General features: G+C 38.6%; 1 protein-coding gene across 4 annotated transcripts in view; it reads left to right on the plus strand.

Moving 5' to 3' along the window:
- LOC110164560 (neural cell adhesion molecule L1-like protein) overlaps window positions 1-17,606 on the plus strand; it is a 77,818-nt gene that overhangs the window by 55,531 nt on the left and 4,681 nt on the right. For 3 of the 4 annotated variants that reach the window (XM_055166325.1, XM_020929620.2, XM_020929621.2), the window contains exons 23-24: window positions 7,212-7,391; window positions 8,802-8,874. In XM_055166325.1, coding sequence (XP_055022300.1) covers window positions 7,212-7,391; window positions 8,802-8,874 — 253 coding nt within the window. The remainder of the gene's footprint in view (window positions 1-7,211; window positions 7,392-8,801; window positions 8,875-17,606) is intronic. The other variant, XM_055166327.1, reaches the window with a different exon arrangement.

Raw genomic sequence — 17,606 nt, forward strand, 5'->3', positions numbered from 1 at the left:
GGTTATGTTAATTTGCTTTTAAATGCTGTTGTCAGTGTTTGTGTTTTATTTTGGTTAATGTCTCTGGTGACACCCCATAGTGAATGTTTGTCATAATGGATTGGCACAGGATGGCATTGAAGCCTCGAGGGAGTTAGAAGGAGAAATCACATCAGATTTTGCAAGATCTTAAAGGGGATGTATTATGTAAAACCAGCTTTTTATGAAGCTTTCACCATATTATTAACATTGTCATTATTATCATTGTTAACTTGTATGGCATTTTTTAAGTGCCAAGAATATTTGTTTTCATCTTTCTCCACCCACAGCTCTGTACTTACTTTACAATCATTCAAAAGAAGTGAACAGGAAGTTAAATGACCCATTTTAGATCAATATTGCAACAACTAACATGTGTAAAATAATGTTATAGTCATAGAAGCATGTATTCTTTAAACAGCTAAAGTGAATAAGAATGATGAGCATGCTGAAGGCAAGAAAGAAATTTCACCAAATACTTTACACAAACAGGCCCCACCCAGCGTAGGAGGGTTGAGTTTGAAATTTCTTCTTCTGCCAAGGTGGGTTTCTTCCATGAAGTCTGGTTTCCCCGTTTAACTTAAAATATGCACAACAGACCAATGCACAGTGGTCAAGTTTTCCAGATAAGGTGATCCTTACCAGACTGGACAAGGGTCTCTACACAGTGGTCACCCCGTGCTCCTTAAAGGTTTCCACTAAGTTACTGGTCTTGCTTTTCATTCAATATGTCTGCAGAATTGTTTTAAGCATTTAATGCCATAAATGTGCATTTTTATGAGCAATATTTTTTTTGTTTCTGTCTTATTTCTTTGTATCCTTAATACCACAAAACTAGTTCACTCTTGTTTTGAACTTATATAATACAAAACCATGAACTACTGATCAAAAACCCAAGATTCTGTAAAAACATCTGCACCAATGAAGAAATGTAAAAAGCTGTGAGAGGAGCAAATGGCAGAGAGACTGTGGCAGACTCAAAAATATCTATTTTTCTCCATCAGGTCTCATGAGATAAGAAACCAGCAGAGATAAAGGCCGCTGCAAACTAGACAAAAGCACAGAGGAGGCGAGCGTATACCTCTAAAGTCACTCTGAAGAACCAGCCTCTCCCAGGATTAAATTATTTGCTCCCTGCCATTGTATTTGTTCAGCCAAGTTTGTATTTCCAAAATATTTGCAAAAGGCTTGGGGACACTGTTTGAAGTAGTGGAGAACATAAACTACAGAATCAATTCGCCGACATAATCAGAGATCCACATTTACACCAATGGTAATGTAATTCTACATTAACAGTTAATTGGGCTGATTGTGTAGACTAAAGCCAAGCAATGTAATCACAGGGCTTTGTTAGAGTACAGTGGAAGAAATACAGTCATAGGTATTTGAAATGAGCTCCTTTAGAACACAGACTATATAAAGAAGTGGACTATGCGTGTGATGTCGCCCATAGGGTTGGGCACCGCTCAAATGAAGCTCGTGGTGCTAGCGGTTACAGAAGCAAATTAGAATCAAGCTCCATAGTAGGATTTTTTTTAATGGGCAAAATAGCAAAATAAAAACAAAAGGATTATGTAGTAATATGAACATTTTAAGGCCAAAATGACAAGGCTCACTGCAGCAGTTACAGAGAGAGGTGTGACAATATTCCGATTCAAATCAATGGGAGCCAGGGTCAGTAGCAGCGGGAAGTTCCTATTTGGAATGCAGCGGCTAGCACTTTAGTTATGTCAATTTCTATATACAGTCTATACTTTAGACAATATAGAGTGATTAGATTTCAAATTATAGGTTTTACTCTGCAAATCTTATAGTTAACCATCTGTACTCCTCTAAAGGCTACCATGAAAATAAAAAGTAAATGTCACTACGTATTGTGATCACTAGGTACCTTGCCTCTCAGCCATTGTTGCCAGTATTCATGGGTGTAAGAATGGAAATCTATGACTTTTGCCACAGTTCAAAACAACATATTAGATCTTTTGAATGGAAAAACTCTTCAAAATGTTGCAAATAACAGGAAGCTGAAACCCATGAATAGAGTTTATGCTCACATTTTCATACAAAAATAATACCAGCAGCAATTTTAACTCTTAACTCCATCTAGTGGTAATTGCTCAGTTTTCTACCTTTAAATTAGTAATATGCACTTCTCCAGAAACAAGGCTGTGGTTAGCAAGGCAGATTCGGAAAATTGTCAAATTGTGTTTTGTTTCACCTTTTTCCAACGAGAGGTGCTCTGTTTTGGAGACGGAATCACAGAATGACAGGGCCTTGGTGGATTTTGCCCTTGCAGTTCACATAAGCAATTCAAATGAACACCGGTGCAAAGTTTGACTGTGAAACTTTTTGCCTTTTGATTATTTCCCCCTCTGCTCAAATGAGTCTTTTTTTTTCTTGGCAAAATCTTAAAATTGTCAGTTCTAAGATGATAACAATGTAACCTAAAATCACTGTGAATTTTCTTGTTAATACAAAGCCATTGGTAATTGGGGTGTTCCATTTGGGAAAGCATGGAGTAAAAAAAAAAAATCAATATGTGAAGCACCACATTTGTCCAGTCCCATGTTGCCAAAATACTAAAAAACTTGATGTAGATTCAAAGGAAAATGCTGGATACTCAATACTAATTAATCAAAAACTTCAATATTACTAATTTGTCTTATATTAGTTCTGATATAGATTAAGACCCTTATTAAAACTATCCCAGAAAGATCCATGTCTTTCCTATCCATTTTTTAGTACTGACTTACTGACCAACTTTCTGGAGATGGAACGTCATTGTGGAAATACAAACCATACTTCTGGACATTGTCCATGGTGGTACATTTTATTAGCCTGATTCATCAGCCAGTTTTACTTCGTTTCACTTTGTACAAACCGTCTGACCTCGCAGCCTTAGATTTCGTTCTCTTAACGGTAGGTGGGTACTTTTTATCATTTAACCAATCGCTGCTATTTGGTCATGGTCATGGCCTCTAACGGGGCTAATTGGTGTATTACAGGGGGCTAACTGGCTTTTCCCAAATCCTGTAGGAAGAAGGGCAATAACGTCTTTCCCCTTGATGAAATTCACCAAACATTCTCTTTAGTCCGGTTTAAATACTCGATCTCGGGAATCGTTGAATATCATATCACTGAATATAAGACTCTTCGCTGATTGGCTGGTGCCCGAATTTGCACTTCCAGGGTTTTGCGAACTGTCTATTGTATTTCAATTCCTGACTTAGTTGCTGGAGAGAAATGAAACTGAGCGGAGGCACTAGGTGGTGCAAGCCTGGGTAACATTATATACCATACTGCAGAATATTATAGCCAAAGGAATACTACTTTCAAAGCAATAACAACTTCAACAATGAAAAGAAGTTTTTATTGTAGTCTGTTTGTTTGACTAAAAAGTTACACGGTGGGGCTTTAACTGGGTATGGATTTTTCAACAACCCTTGAGTTGTATTATTTACCATCAGACAAATATGGAAAGATGAGAAGAAAATAAGACCACCAAATGACTAGGACTTCACAATGCATTTCCATATTGCTCTGTGACTTGTAACTTTTACTGTAGCCTTCTACCATTCACCAATTCTTATCTAGCCCATAGAAACAGATTGTTTTGGGAGCACATTTGCACCTTTACGACAGCGGTGATGAAAATCCATGCTTGTGTGTGCGTACATAGTTTTATTTGGGATTGTGAGTGTGTGCGTCACCCTTAAAGCTGGCTTTCCATATATCTCTAATCTTGAGCTGTATTTTATTTTCTTCTTATCCCTCTGAAGATTTGTCCCTGACTGCAGCTGGGGCCCCTGTTCAGAGCAGTATGTATGCCGCCTGGAGCTCCCTCACATAGAAGTAGTGCTATAGATAGTCAACACTTTTAGCATTCATAGCAAAACTCTGGCTTTTAGTGGCTTTCAGTAGAGCGTTTGTGGTGGAGAACACAAAATTAACCATGCAATTAGTAAAAGAACCTCTTCACCTCTGCTAATAAACCCCAGGCATTTCTGCAAATTACCTACATTATCAGATTTAATTTATGCATGAATTTGTCAGCTATTTAAATTGTTTTCAGTATCTTTTGAAACATTTGGCAGTAAACACTAGACAACAAAAATCACAATATTTTCGCCCAATATTTTATCTACTGTGGAACATACCATTTTAGGTTTTGGGCATATCAATGAAAACATCTTAATAAGCATACCATTGCACAAACACTGGCTGTTTACATGCATGCCAGATATCTGATCATTATCTGATTTCTGAAGATTATCAAAAAGTAAACAGCTAAATCTGATGTGAGTAATCTGATTTCTTTCTGATTGTTCACACTTGTGCAGGTTTTGACAAGGAAAATTATGCAAAAAGGGCAAACCGATGTGGCAAACTCAGACCAAAAATCAGATCTAAAAATTGGGTTTGTCTTATTTTTCATATCAGATTTTACTGGGCATGTCAGTTTATCCAAAAATGCAGCTTGGGTCTCTAGGCAATAACAATTCTTTGTTTTGATTTTGTAAGTATTAGAATTCAAACTTTTAAACTTTCCAAATACCAGAGACTCATAGTTCAGTATACATTTTTTTATGAATCAGTAATTTGCCAAAATGCCACTTTTTCTCTAGATTTGCATGATACTCACTGCTCGTGCCTTGTGCCATTATTAATCCCACTTTTCTGCTTACTTTTACTTTCTTTCTTCCATTGTACCCTATAGAGATGCTTCCTGCAGCATTATTATATACAGCTGAAAGAAACTGGTAACAGTGTTGGTAGCAGGATTCTCACCTCAGAGACTTGTCTTTTCATTTCAGGCCACTACTGTTCTCACTCTCTTGTCAGCTCGTCCCCTGCCAGCTCCACTCATCTGCCTTTAGGTACACCTCTAACTCTGAGGCACCTACACAGGCAAAGCTATCCATGTGATCTGATACGCCCCAACTTCCATCTCACAATGACAGCCTATTTGAAGCCATTGGGATATGAGATGAAGGCGGGGGGGCGGCGGGGGGGATGTCATTTTCGTTTAAGACAGGCTGGAAACTGACGACTACATGCAATCCCCGCCTACCATCTCTGTATCGCTCCTTTATGAGGCAGAATCCAGATTCAGTCAATTAAGTGTGCAGCCCGAGCTTGGCGTTTCAACTGTGGCTCTGAAGGGTTTGTGCGAGCTCGTCTCCTCTCCGAGCTGCGGGGGGATCCTATTTGCCTCTGCTAATCCTCTTTGCCTGACTCTCTGTCTCTTTTCTGTGTTTCTTTCCTTCCTCCTCCCGACTCCTCTCTCTCTTTATCAGTTCCAGCCCTGTTCAACATAAGCTCCTATGTGAGTGACACCTATGCCAAAATCAGCTGGACTGCCACACACCAGCGGCACGACTTGGAGCTTTATGTGGCTTATATGAATAACCGTAAGCTTCTTCACGTGCTCACGACCTGTCTTTAGTGGGAATTATTATATAAACATCTAATATAAGAATGTACGGTGCTATTAACAGTAGTGGTAGTAATAGTTCTGTGTATGGTGTGAATGGTTAATGCATGAGTTTAAGCATCAAGTGCTTTATAAAACCAATGTATTTTTGTTTTTGGTAGGAGTAGTAGTAATAATAGTAGTAGTAGTAGTAGTAGTAGTAGTAGTAGTAGTAATAGTAGTTGTTGTTTGTAATTAAGTAAATTCATTGATTAACATTTGACTGTGGACTTTGACATCATCCATATGGAGTCTTGTGCCAAGAAAGTGTGAAAAACAATTATCTCCTATTGTGCGTCAATGCTGACAAGACTACAATAGTTGTGTTAAGTGTTACTATGAATACTATAATACTGTATTACTATGGGTAATAGTTTATACAGTACGCCACTGAATGAAATGCCAATGTACAGTACAGAGAATGAAAATATGGAGTGTTATTTGCTTTGTTTATATTTCATAACTCTGCTTCTTAAAAAGCTACTGGATATTATGGTATAATTATGATTATACCTGACAATATAGAAGTGAAATTGAAATATATTAAATGATTTTTAGATGGCTAAACCTAGGGGTGTTACGATTATTAACAATTATAAAGATTACTTAAGTCATAATATTATTGTATATAACAAATGTAGAGGCAGTCCTTTACTGTATTATGCATAAAGTTTGATTTCATGAAGCTAGTGACATTTTTGACTGGGGGAATGGCAATCAATTATTAGACAATATGAATGTAAGAGAATCAAGGATTTAACTGTTTGTTATTGGATCAATAATCATGATAAATTGTAAAATCGTGATGTTTCTTCTCAAAATAATCTTAGAAATTTGTTTAGTAACATTTACAGCTTAAATCTTTTCTTCTGCCGGACACTACAATGATCTCTCAGTCCACTACTTGTTACTATTAAATAATATTGTAAAGAATACCACAAATGGTTGGTCCTGTGCTTGGCTGTGTAGGTGATGGTTTGTGGCAGGTTTCAGAAGCTGTAAATTCCTCTCTGAATTTCCACTTACTCGATGGGCTTGCACCTGCAACGCTGTACACTGTGCGCCTCATGTCCAAGAGGATGTTCGATAACGCTAGCATTTATGAAGATGTGTTCCAGACCCAAGGCACAGGTGAGAGGGCACCAATGTGTCCATATTAGGGTGACCACCTACACATTTTGCTCCCTTTTCCCATGTATAAAAAGTGACATTTACATAGAGAACATGATAAGATTTCTTTTCCTTGTAAAAAATTAAGACTTGGGTGGACTGGCTTGATGAGTTGTAATATATTTACACCCTTTGCTATTCCAATCTGCATTCGCCTAATAAAACCTGAAAATTATATGCTGTTATTGTGGTAACTATTAGCCCCAATTTCCTGAGGCTTGCTTCATGTCCCACCACATTCAAGTCGTATTTCCACAATTTGAGGTGGTCACCCTTGTCAGTACTGTGAATGACGATGCAAAACAGCACTACTGATGCATCCACCTCTGTTGATGTGGGTTATCTATCTGTAATATATATTTTACCCCAGCATGGGCTCCCTACTGTGTTGTCTTTTCTCATCTGTGCAATAGCTAAAGGGAAGTAAAATGTTGCAAACCCAAATCTTCTGTTTTGTTTTCAGCCTAGACTCATATGAACGGTGCTGCAGGGGGCTGTTAGACACAAATATTGTCTGTGTGAATTCAGATCTTTTGTTTTTTGTCCTCAGGAGTGGCCAGTTTGCAGAGGGACTTTTCGACGCGAGGCTGGCTGATCGGGACCATGTGTGCTGTGGCTCTGTTGACCCTGGTTGCGATCATTGCCTGCTTTGTGCGGAGAAACAAAGGGGGAAAGTACTCAGGTACGCCACAGCCAGCGCAGCCAAAGGACATGCTGTCCATGGAGCAAGGTCAGTTAGACATGGGATGGAGAGGGACCCAACTGTGTTCAGAATGTTGACCAAAATCAATTTAAGGCTGGTTATACAAGCTAATGCTTTATACTACTGCACAACATTTGTATCATGCAAAACCAGTAATCCTGACTTTTTGTTTCCAATGGTCTCTTTTCTAAAGATTGCACAATATCAACCTAAACTGACTGTGTTCTGTGTATATTTGTTTATTAAAATTAATGTTATGATTTTTCATCTATTATGACCTCACGTGGCATCTTAATTTTTGGTAAATATTGTAAGACAAGAACACTGTCCAAACGTTTCTCCAGGGCCCCAAAACCACAATATCTAGTTATAAATTTGAAAAACAAACACCATATTTCAGAATGCCTTTGCCACATGGGGCTAACAAACAAAGCTTTCGATGCTTTAATTAGGCAGTGTTTTTGATTTTGGTTGACCTCCTGAAAGATCAAAACTGCGCTTTGGGCCTGCCGCCTGACCCCCGCACCCCTCCATCTGGACCTGCTGGACACCTGTGCATGCAGACCCTCTAAATCTCAACACGATTAACCCTGAGTGACCTGTCCAGTCACAGCCCACAGCAGTGTAAAAGCCCTTTGTTTTGCATTTCCTGCTTGTGGGTGTAATTTGCATGGTCCCCTTAGTTCTGCTTGGTTCACCTGATTAGACGGGCTGTCGGCTGCACCTGCGAGAATCAGCTGGCCTTATTCCCTCACACCTCTGGACCTTCCCTGAGTCCCAGACAAATTCTCTCTCAACACAAGAATGCTTACTAAACCTATACAAAGCATCTCTTATCTCTACTCCCTTGTTTGCCTGCAGTAGCTTTTGACACTAGGCACTGAATATTTTATCAGGGCCTTTTGGATTTCCCTATTTGCCAACCCCTTAAAAAGCTTTTGTCTTTTACTGGTATTTTTAAAATATGTTGACATAAAAAAGGTGGTGTGTAACACTGTGCATGGATACACAGAAGATGGGCTTCTATTGTCTATTGAGCCCTCTTGGGTTTGCTTAAAAATTCAACTATTCCACTAAATGGTTATGTTAAAATTGGATGTTTTTTCATAAGCTATTGATCTGACTTGACCTATTTTTTATTTGAAAAATGTCAGTGCAGTTTCTATAATCTCACCCACATCTTGAAAACAGCTTGTCCTACACACATTGTTACAAAAAGCCAACCAGTTTTTTTTTTTTTTTTTTTTTTTAAATGTATTACAAAATATTTTCTGCACATAACTTGAAATAAATGATGATTTTATTCCAATGCCCTAGTTAAAAAAAAGTGAATAATATGTGGCCCTGCGGTCGGAACATAGCAATGTAAATGTGTAATTACATATATAGATAAGTGTCCCTGAACCAGTGTGCTGAAATAGCTCTTGTTCCCTGCAGTGAAAGAGAAGGAGGACCTCCACCCCGACGTGGAGTCACAAGGAATGAATGATGACACCTTCTGCGAATACAGGTGAGGGGAGCTGCAGTGCCAGAGTGCTCTAAGCAAATGACATTTTTGGTCTCCTTGAAAAGCAATGTGTTGTAGCTGTATTTATACAACCATATGTTAAATATTTCCTTTCATGGAAACTCATTTGTCATGTGTCACTGTATTTTTTTTTTTCATTCTCAATCCCAAAAGTGTGCATGCATGAGCTGTTCCAGGAGCCGCATAAGTGTTCTGAGCACTTAAAAGGCTAGGTAATCCCACAGTATAGCTCATTCTGTAGACAGTGTTTGTTCATATTGTGCTTTTACTTTGTTTCTAGCCAGTGAGTGTCAGTGCGCAGCAGGATGTGAGTTCCTTCATTCCCACTTCTCCATTGAATGTGTGGTGTTTGTGTGTTCTGCGCTTGTCCACATCATCCCCTTTAGTTCCAGTGGATGTAATGAATTGTTCCTGCACCTTAATTTCATTGTACATTATGAGTGTGTGTGAAAATCCCTGCATGCTGCTTTTCTGTGTAATTGCATCATGAGAGACGTATAAGCTTGAATTATAGTCATTGTACTGTAGCTGTTGGATGGATGCCAAGCTTGTCGCACAAAAACACACGTCAAATGTGGACTGAAACCGTGATGGAGACACATTTCTATGAGGAGAATTGGTGTTATTGCTGTATGAAATGTAACCAGTATAACAGTGTTGAGGAATCTGTGGTTTGCCAAAACAGTCAATTCATTACAATATCACTGATTTTACATTGTTTTACACATCTGATTAACTTCACCAATTATATTATTATTTTATCTGTTTACACCTGGAAATCTTCCACTTTCTGATTTAAATTCACATTAACATTCTCTGTCATAAGCTTAAGATAGAGAGCCTCCAAAACTGATATGCATTTAAAAAGAGATTAAGTTAACTTGATCAACTTTTACTACAGTTACAAAGAAAATAACTTTGTTATAATCCATTGTCGCATAAAGGAGCATATATTTATAACTCTTAACCACCAACATCAGAAATACAACTTTGTTCTTTTTATAACAAATTGATGGAAAAACACATTACACATGTATCTTTACTTTGCTTGAAGAGCCGTTAATTAACTCTTATATAAGACTCCTTGAATCCATCATCAGTGAAACAGTCCGTAATAAGGAGCGGTTGGAGAGTGGATGATAAAAGTGCAGTCATTTCACAGTCTAAAAGCCATAAACGCGAGGCTCTGCAGAAAATGTGCTTTTAAGCTGGGCGCGGACAGCTGTTGTACTGTATAATAGCCGTTGGATTGGTATTGTTTGCGTTGTTTTCTGTCACGGTGACAGTTTAGGCAAATGGAGTGAATCCTATTTTGCTTGACAGCACTGGGCGACAATGGGCCGTTTGTTTGTGCTCTGGCAACAGAAATCACCTAAAATAGCCTCTTCTGTCGGCTTTGATTCGGCTCGTCATCATATTATCCCCTACATGATTACTCACAATTGTGGGGCTGATGCCAATTCCAGCCCCTACGTTTTGTGCCAAGACAGTAATTCATTTAAATGGGGAAAATACATTGTCTGCCATATCGCAAAGCCATTTAACAATGCAATAGCTTAAGTAATAATAAGTATGCCCCCAATTTGCATGCATATGTCTGGGGCTTGTTGGATGGATTTCACTATAGATCAATTTGAGCGAACCAAGAATGGCTTTTCAAAGACAGACTGACAGACTCTGGCTCTCAGACGCACTCTAAGTTTTATCTGACTGTAATCAAAAGTTATAGTAACAATATGGGATGTCAGGGGAATAACTAAGACTCCAGGCTGTGCTAATGTGCTGGCTATGAGTCACCAATAGGCCTAATACTGTATTCAAAAGGTTTTCATAACCGTTGAGAGTATTTTTGGATGTAGTTAGGTGTTGCAGCCTTTAACTTAAAGTTGCTTTGGTGTAAATGTATAACAGAAAATATTTTTGCTAAACTCCAGTGAAGTAATTGGGGGAATATGTGTTCAGTTAACACGCAATTAGTGCAAAAAGTGAAGCTGAAGAACCCTTTATTTGACAGTTTTTAGTATTTTCCAAAAAGCAACATTGTATAAGCCCTTATTTAATGAGTCTTTAGGAATGCATCAGGGAGACATAGATGCTAAACCCATTTATTTATTTTTTTTTTTATTTTATTTTTTTGTCGGTTTGGTCTTTAAACATACAAGCTTTCATGTGGAAACAACTAATTTGTCCACTCTGCACCAAAAGATGTTTTCATATTTAGTGAAATCAACTTGTATCCATAGAGTTATACTGGATATTGTACATTCAAAGGCGGTTTTCTGAAAACACCTTTTACTTTCCAATCATGCTCTTAACAAGATTAAATATATTTAAAATATTAAAAAAAAAAAAAAAATTGTCATCCAATTATTCAGTCAAATCTACTCAAATACTATATACTACATGTGATGAACACATAACATGATAAAAACTTGTAATAATTTTTTTTGTTACATGTATTTAAATAACCGCTCACTAAACAATAACTAACAACCTGTTTGTGTTGATTATGGTTGAAACAAAACCAAACCACAAACCAAAAGCACGTGGTCAGAATATTGTGTCTGTGCATTACAATGTATACAGTAAGTTAGATAAAATAATTTTGTTTATACTTTCTGAAACTGTACTTTCAAAACATGAAACATGAATCAAATGTTCAAAAATCCTCAGTTTTTATAGAGAGACAATATAGTGTATATTCACCATATTCATGTCCCCCTCCCATAGTAGCAGTGGCAGTATAGACATGTTATATGGTGCAGATGTCTGGCAGGAGCACCTGTTTAAAATGCTTGTCAGGGCGGCCCCTCTCAGACCACGGTCCCCCTGTGCGCCCTTAGCCGCTCTGTGATGTTGTTTCCATGGCTTTAGTGCTGCGTTCAGGGCTCTCTCGTGGCCTTTGAATCTCACAAGGCAATAGACCTCCTATAGTGTTGTGGCCTGCGTCTGCCACTCGACAAGTGATAATTATGCCCTGCTCTATTGCTCTTCAGAGACAGACCCGTACTCATGGGCCCTCTGTCCGGAGCAAACAGCAGGTGTCGTGGTCATTGCATTCCGGATCTGCTTGTTTGTTTGTTTTGTATGGCTGTTCTATGCGCATCTTTTCATCTTTTATGTCCAATTTGGAAGTTGGCAGCACATGTGTGAAAGTTTCCTCTACAAGTGATAAAAAGTGAATCCAAATGTGAGCAGGGGAAAAACATCTCTCAAGGTGGAAGGTAACAAGTTTTACCAAAGCAATTTACTTTAAGTGATTTTTCTGAATATGTTTTCTAAAGCACGTGTTTACCCACAAGAGAAGACAATTTTCGAAAAGCTTTACTTTCATTATTCTTCTCTGTGAAGTATTTTATCTCTGTGTAAATAGCATGACTAAACAACACGGCTTCAAGTTTTGTGGTTTTATAGAAATTGCATTTATTTACCATTGAAGTTCCCCATTAATGTTGTACTTGGTAGTTTTACTCCTGCTCTTAATTCAGTAATTACACTTGAGTACAAATTGAACTCTGAACATATTTAGCCAAGCATCTGAGCAGTCTCTGAACTGAATTAATTACAAGTACAGTCTACATTATATCTGGGTAGCACGTTTCATCAGGCTTCAAATAAAGTTGTGAGTACAGTTTTAGACAACAACAGCAGAATCACACAAACATTATACTGTCATTTTAAGTAAAAAGAAATTCAATATTTACTATATACTCTTACACCCTTATTCTTTCATATTTATTATATGTTTCTATTTATTTGGTTTGGGCAATTCCGTAATAGTTCTGCCATCCTTTACTCTCGGGTACTTGAGTAGAGCTCCTTAGCCCGGTCACTATAAATACTACATTGACTTATCGACAGATGGAACAATCCTCAATATTTATGTAATTTTTTTTTTCTACAGTATGATACAATTTGAGCTGTAGAGGCTTGAATTTTTATTTTATTTTTATTTTTTTTGTATTGTACATTTAGAATACTTTTTGGGATAATTTTTTATAGCTTGTTTTCAGTATTGTCATTAAGCGTCTATTTTTACTTCAGCAATATACCGCACTTCAAATTTTGTTATCACGGCAGCCCTAGAGCTCCTCCTTCTGCTGTCTTTGTCATTTCCACCTCCCCTCTGTCTGTGAGTGTGGGTCAGTGAACAGACAAATGTAATGAGCACCTGGCTGTGATGTGTGTCCATCTCACCTGTTTGTGAGGACACAGCTGAGCCACACTGGATCTGTCCCAATGTTCTGAATGAGTCTGGGCCTCCAAAGCACTCAGCTCTATTTTATCACTGCATTCAAAGTCACTGTGGGCGGGCCGCTCGACTGTGGCTTTCCACTGCTCTTAGATAACAGCCACTTATCTGCCAAGCTCTCGAGTCGTCAGAGAAAGGAGGCTTGATAAGGTTTGAAATGCAGACCCTATGTGGCCCGCATGGTAAACGCTGCCGTGAAATAGGATAGATAAGATTGGCTATTAAAAACCCACGTGAAGGAGAGCTGTTTGGCAATCTTGGAATCGAGAATGTCTGAATGTCAAACTGCTATTTGACTCCATTTTTTTTCAGTTTACAGTGACGACAAATGGAACCGTCATATAGATCGCTCATCACCATGGGGTGAGCTGAAAGGAGCATGTATAAAGAGATTTTTAAAGCCAAGCAGACTTTTCTTGAAATATTTAAACATTTATCTGTAAAACATTTGTCAAATCACTATAAGTGTCATGCAGTGATACAGATTACCATATCTGTTCCAATCCAGAGAAAAAAGCACTACAGATCGCTTCCAGGATATTGGTTTGTTTTGCCCATCAATCAAGACTATTTACTAGTCCAGAATGTCTCATAATGTTGAAACTTTTACTTACACAGTGTTATTAACGGTCCTATATTACACTACACTAGACTCTGTTATCTCTGAATGCTGTTATCTCGCCACAAACATATCTGGAGTTGTGTTTTGTTTCATTCGCTCATGTTTGAGTCATCCTTTATTATTAGTCTGTCTACATCTCCAAAGCTCAGAATGCTCTGTTCTACGTTGTGATGTAGTAGTTTCAAGTTTCAAGTAGTTTTCGGAATACACTACATGGTTTGCAAGAATCCCGGAAGTTGTAGACCGCATACCGGCCAATTAGGGAAGAGCTGTGAAGCCATGATGTCAAACTCCAGCGCCTGTCTGGGTCCTTTTTGTGGTACAGCAGAACAGTAAACAAAGTGGTTGAGATGGACGTAGATGAAGCCATACATTCTGTGTTGGTAACGATTCCCAAGATCGAGGATTTAAAGCCGGAACAAAGAGAATGTTCGGTGAATTTTATCAAGGGGAAAGTCGTTTATGCCTTTCTTCCTATGGGATTTGGCGCAATACATACGTCACGACTAAATAGCAGCGATTTGTTAAAGAAAAAAAGTACCCGCCTACCATTGAGTGAAAGAATCCTAATGCTGCGAGGTCAGATGGTTTCCACGAAGTGAAACCGGCTAGTGAATCAGGCAGCAAAAATGAAGTAGAGCACTTCCTGTATTATAACATGACATCACAAGGTGGAAGAGAGTAGGAGTCTCTGTTTAGTTAGAATATTTAGTTTTAGTTTGTGTTTAATTAGATATCAGCCAATACTTCAAACCAAAGTATCAGTATCAGATTTGGAAATCTTTGATGCATCTCTAATCATACCACCTTAAGACATACTGAACACTTTTGCTTGCACTCATGCTTGTCTTTCTAAATTTCAAAGTTACAGACAAATAAATATGGTGTTTCCGCCCAATTTTGTTTGCAAGAGGTTGCTCTGTTTTGACATCTTCCAAACAGTTTTACGTGTCTGGACATAACTGCTCTCAAAGTGGTGACCTTTGAACTGACGGGTCATCCGAGGTCAGACTTTAGTGCATTATCATGTGTCCTCTGGTGTCAGTGTATCCACCTATGAAGTGTTTTTATTCTTCTCTCACTGCACTGGACAGATAGACTACTTTGCTCTGTGTGGCACCAATACGCCCCAAATATGTACAACCTGAGGCTATTCCCGGGTTTAGTTTGATGATGCTACCCACATATTAAAGCAACTGTATGTAAATCTGGCACGTCCTTAAAAATAACTTCCTTCTCACCGTGCACCTGGCATACCAAATAGTCTACTTAATAACACTCTGCAATGGGGCATACTGCCATCTTGTAAAAACATCTTGCCAAATAAACTTTCAAAGATATAGAAGCCAAAATTTACAAAAACAACTTTAACATGGTCCAAAACTTGTGTTGCTTTAAGATTATAGTCAGCAGCTGCAGGTAGCATATTTTATTTATCACCCTCATTTCTAACACAATAAAGCAAATGATGCAACTGACTGAGAGATTTTACAATCTTAAAAAAAAATAAAAAATAAATAAATCAACTCTCCGTGAATGTCGAGCTCAAATTTGACACTCTGTACGGTTGTTTACAAATGGTAGCATCATAAACCAGCCTCTTCTGAGTCCGGTCTCAACGGGGACTGTGTGTTTTGAATACTAAAGCCTCTGGGGGAGACGGAGTGTGACCAAACATAGATGGTTTAGGGAATTAGAACGGAGGACAACGGAGGGAGAAATATCCGCAGTGGTTTGAGGTGACCCTGTGTCTTGTAGCCAGACACCTGCTTGTTGGCCACTTGCCCAGCTTTAAATTGGCATCTAATCTCTTCGGCCCGAGCCTGGGACCTCCGGGAATACCAGGAATGACAGGCTGTTTGTCTGGGATTGCATATGCCCCACCTTTCCCACCATTTTTCTCCCTCTTGCGCTCTCAATCGCCCCCACACACATGTTGGGTTTCTATGGTTTTGGAGGACGTTAATGTGCACTTCAGGCTACTATTTTTGTAATTTGGCTTGTCAAGATAATTACTATATTGACTTATGGATCAATGTGTGTCAGATAGAACAATATTTTTTGGGGATTAATATTTATCATGGAGACTTTTTATTTGTACAAGTGGCAAAATATTCTGTACTATGATGAGATTTGAGCTGGAGAGTGTTTAATTATGAACTTCTATAAGTCATAAGATAGATATAAACTAGCTTTATTTATTTATTACAGCTCATTTTTTAACAATATTGTAGATTTTTAAAATATTTTTGGAAAATTCTGCTTTGTGGTTTTGTTTCAATAGTATCATTTATTGTCTATATTTACTTCAATATACAGTATATTGCTCTTCAAAATGTGTTATCGTGACAGCGCTATTCATATTAAATGTAACAGAAAATGTGCACCAAGTTTCTTGTAGAGGTGCAAATGCAAGGAACAGTAAAATAAAAGTGAAAAAATGCATTGCGCATTCCGATGGCTGATGTCCAAAAGCTTTTTTAAATTTCTAAATAACACTTTGGCAAAAAAAAAGCCTTCATCAGATCATTTTTCTTGCTTTGGATCACATGCCTGTTTGTACTGAAATCATGTAATGAAATGGTGATTGAAAACAATGAAATTATATTATTGATACAATTGAAATATATGTTTATATCACAATGGACCTAGGAAAACTACAGCCAGGCTGGTACCACCTAGTGCCTCCACTCCATTTCATTTTTCTCCAGCGACTAGGTCAAGAATCGAAGACAGTTTGCAAGAACGCCGGAAGCTGTGGACCGCACACCGGCCAATCAGAGAAGAACTGTAAAGCCATGACATCAAACTCCAGCACCTGTCTGGGTCCCTTTTTTGGTACAGCACAACAGTAAACAAAGCGGTCGAGATGGATGTAGACGAAGCCATACATTCTGCGTTGGCAATGATTCCTGAGATCGAGGATTTAAAGTTGGAATAAAGAGAATGTTTGGTGAATTTTTGTCAAGGGGAAAGATTTTATTGCCCCTTTTCCTACGAGATTAGGCGCATTACATACGTCACGACCAAATGGCAGCGATTGGTTGAATATAAAAAGTGCGAGCCTACTGTCGAGTGAACGAATCCTAATGCTGCGGGGTCAAAGATTTCCACGAAGTGAAACCGGCTGATGAATCACGCTAGGAAAAAACTAGTAGATTGGATAACTATCAGCTATGGAATTCATAGAAATAATCATGTAAGCACTGACTTACATTGTGTTTGGAGACTAATCCATACTTTAAACCAAAACTTTAAACCACATTGTTTATGTATAGATTTATCTGTAGGGCACTTGATTTTTAGTGCCCACAAAGCCCAAGGTCCCCATGATGATTCCAGTCCCCACAATGTGATAAATAGCCATCCACACATACAATACATATCCACAGACACGGCGCCACCCACTCGTCTCACTGTTTGGAATAGAGCAGCTCTAGGCAATTTCCATGGCCGCCTCTAAAGAGATTTGAAATTGCCTTTGGTCCTGAAGCCCTGGCAATTAGCAATTAGTGGAGTGATTGTATAGCAAGCTCTCCACTGCCTCCCCTGGGCTAGCTTCCCCGCTGCGCCCCAACCCTGCCCGGGGGCTGGAGTGATGTACTGGAGCCATAAGATGATGCATGCGTCTGTGTGAGTGGGAGCATGTGTGAGTGTCAGTGCAGCCAGGCGTTTAATATAGTCTATATGCACAGCGCAGCCTGTGGACAGACTGCCAGTGGCCTGTGAGTTCCAAGCATGGTGTGGTGTTGTGTGAAAAAGGGGCTAGAGTCATCAAATCCTGCTACTGCATGAGATACAAATGTGCATGTTGTGAAAAGACTAATTGGAATTCACATT

Source organism: Boleophthalmus pectinirostris, unplaced genomic scaffold, assembly GCF_026225935.1.
Source record: "Boleophthalmus pectinirostris isolate CB_2022bp ecotype Guang Dong unplaced genomic scaffold, ASM2622593v1 HiC_scaffold_8, whole genome shotgun sequence".
In the NCBI taxonomy this organism is placed as follows: domain Eukaryota; kingdom Metazoa; phylum Chordata; class Actinopteri; order Gobiiformes; family Gobiidae; genus Boleophthalmus; species Boleophthalmus pectinirostris.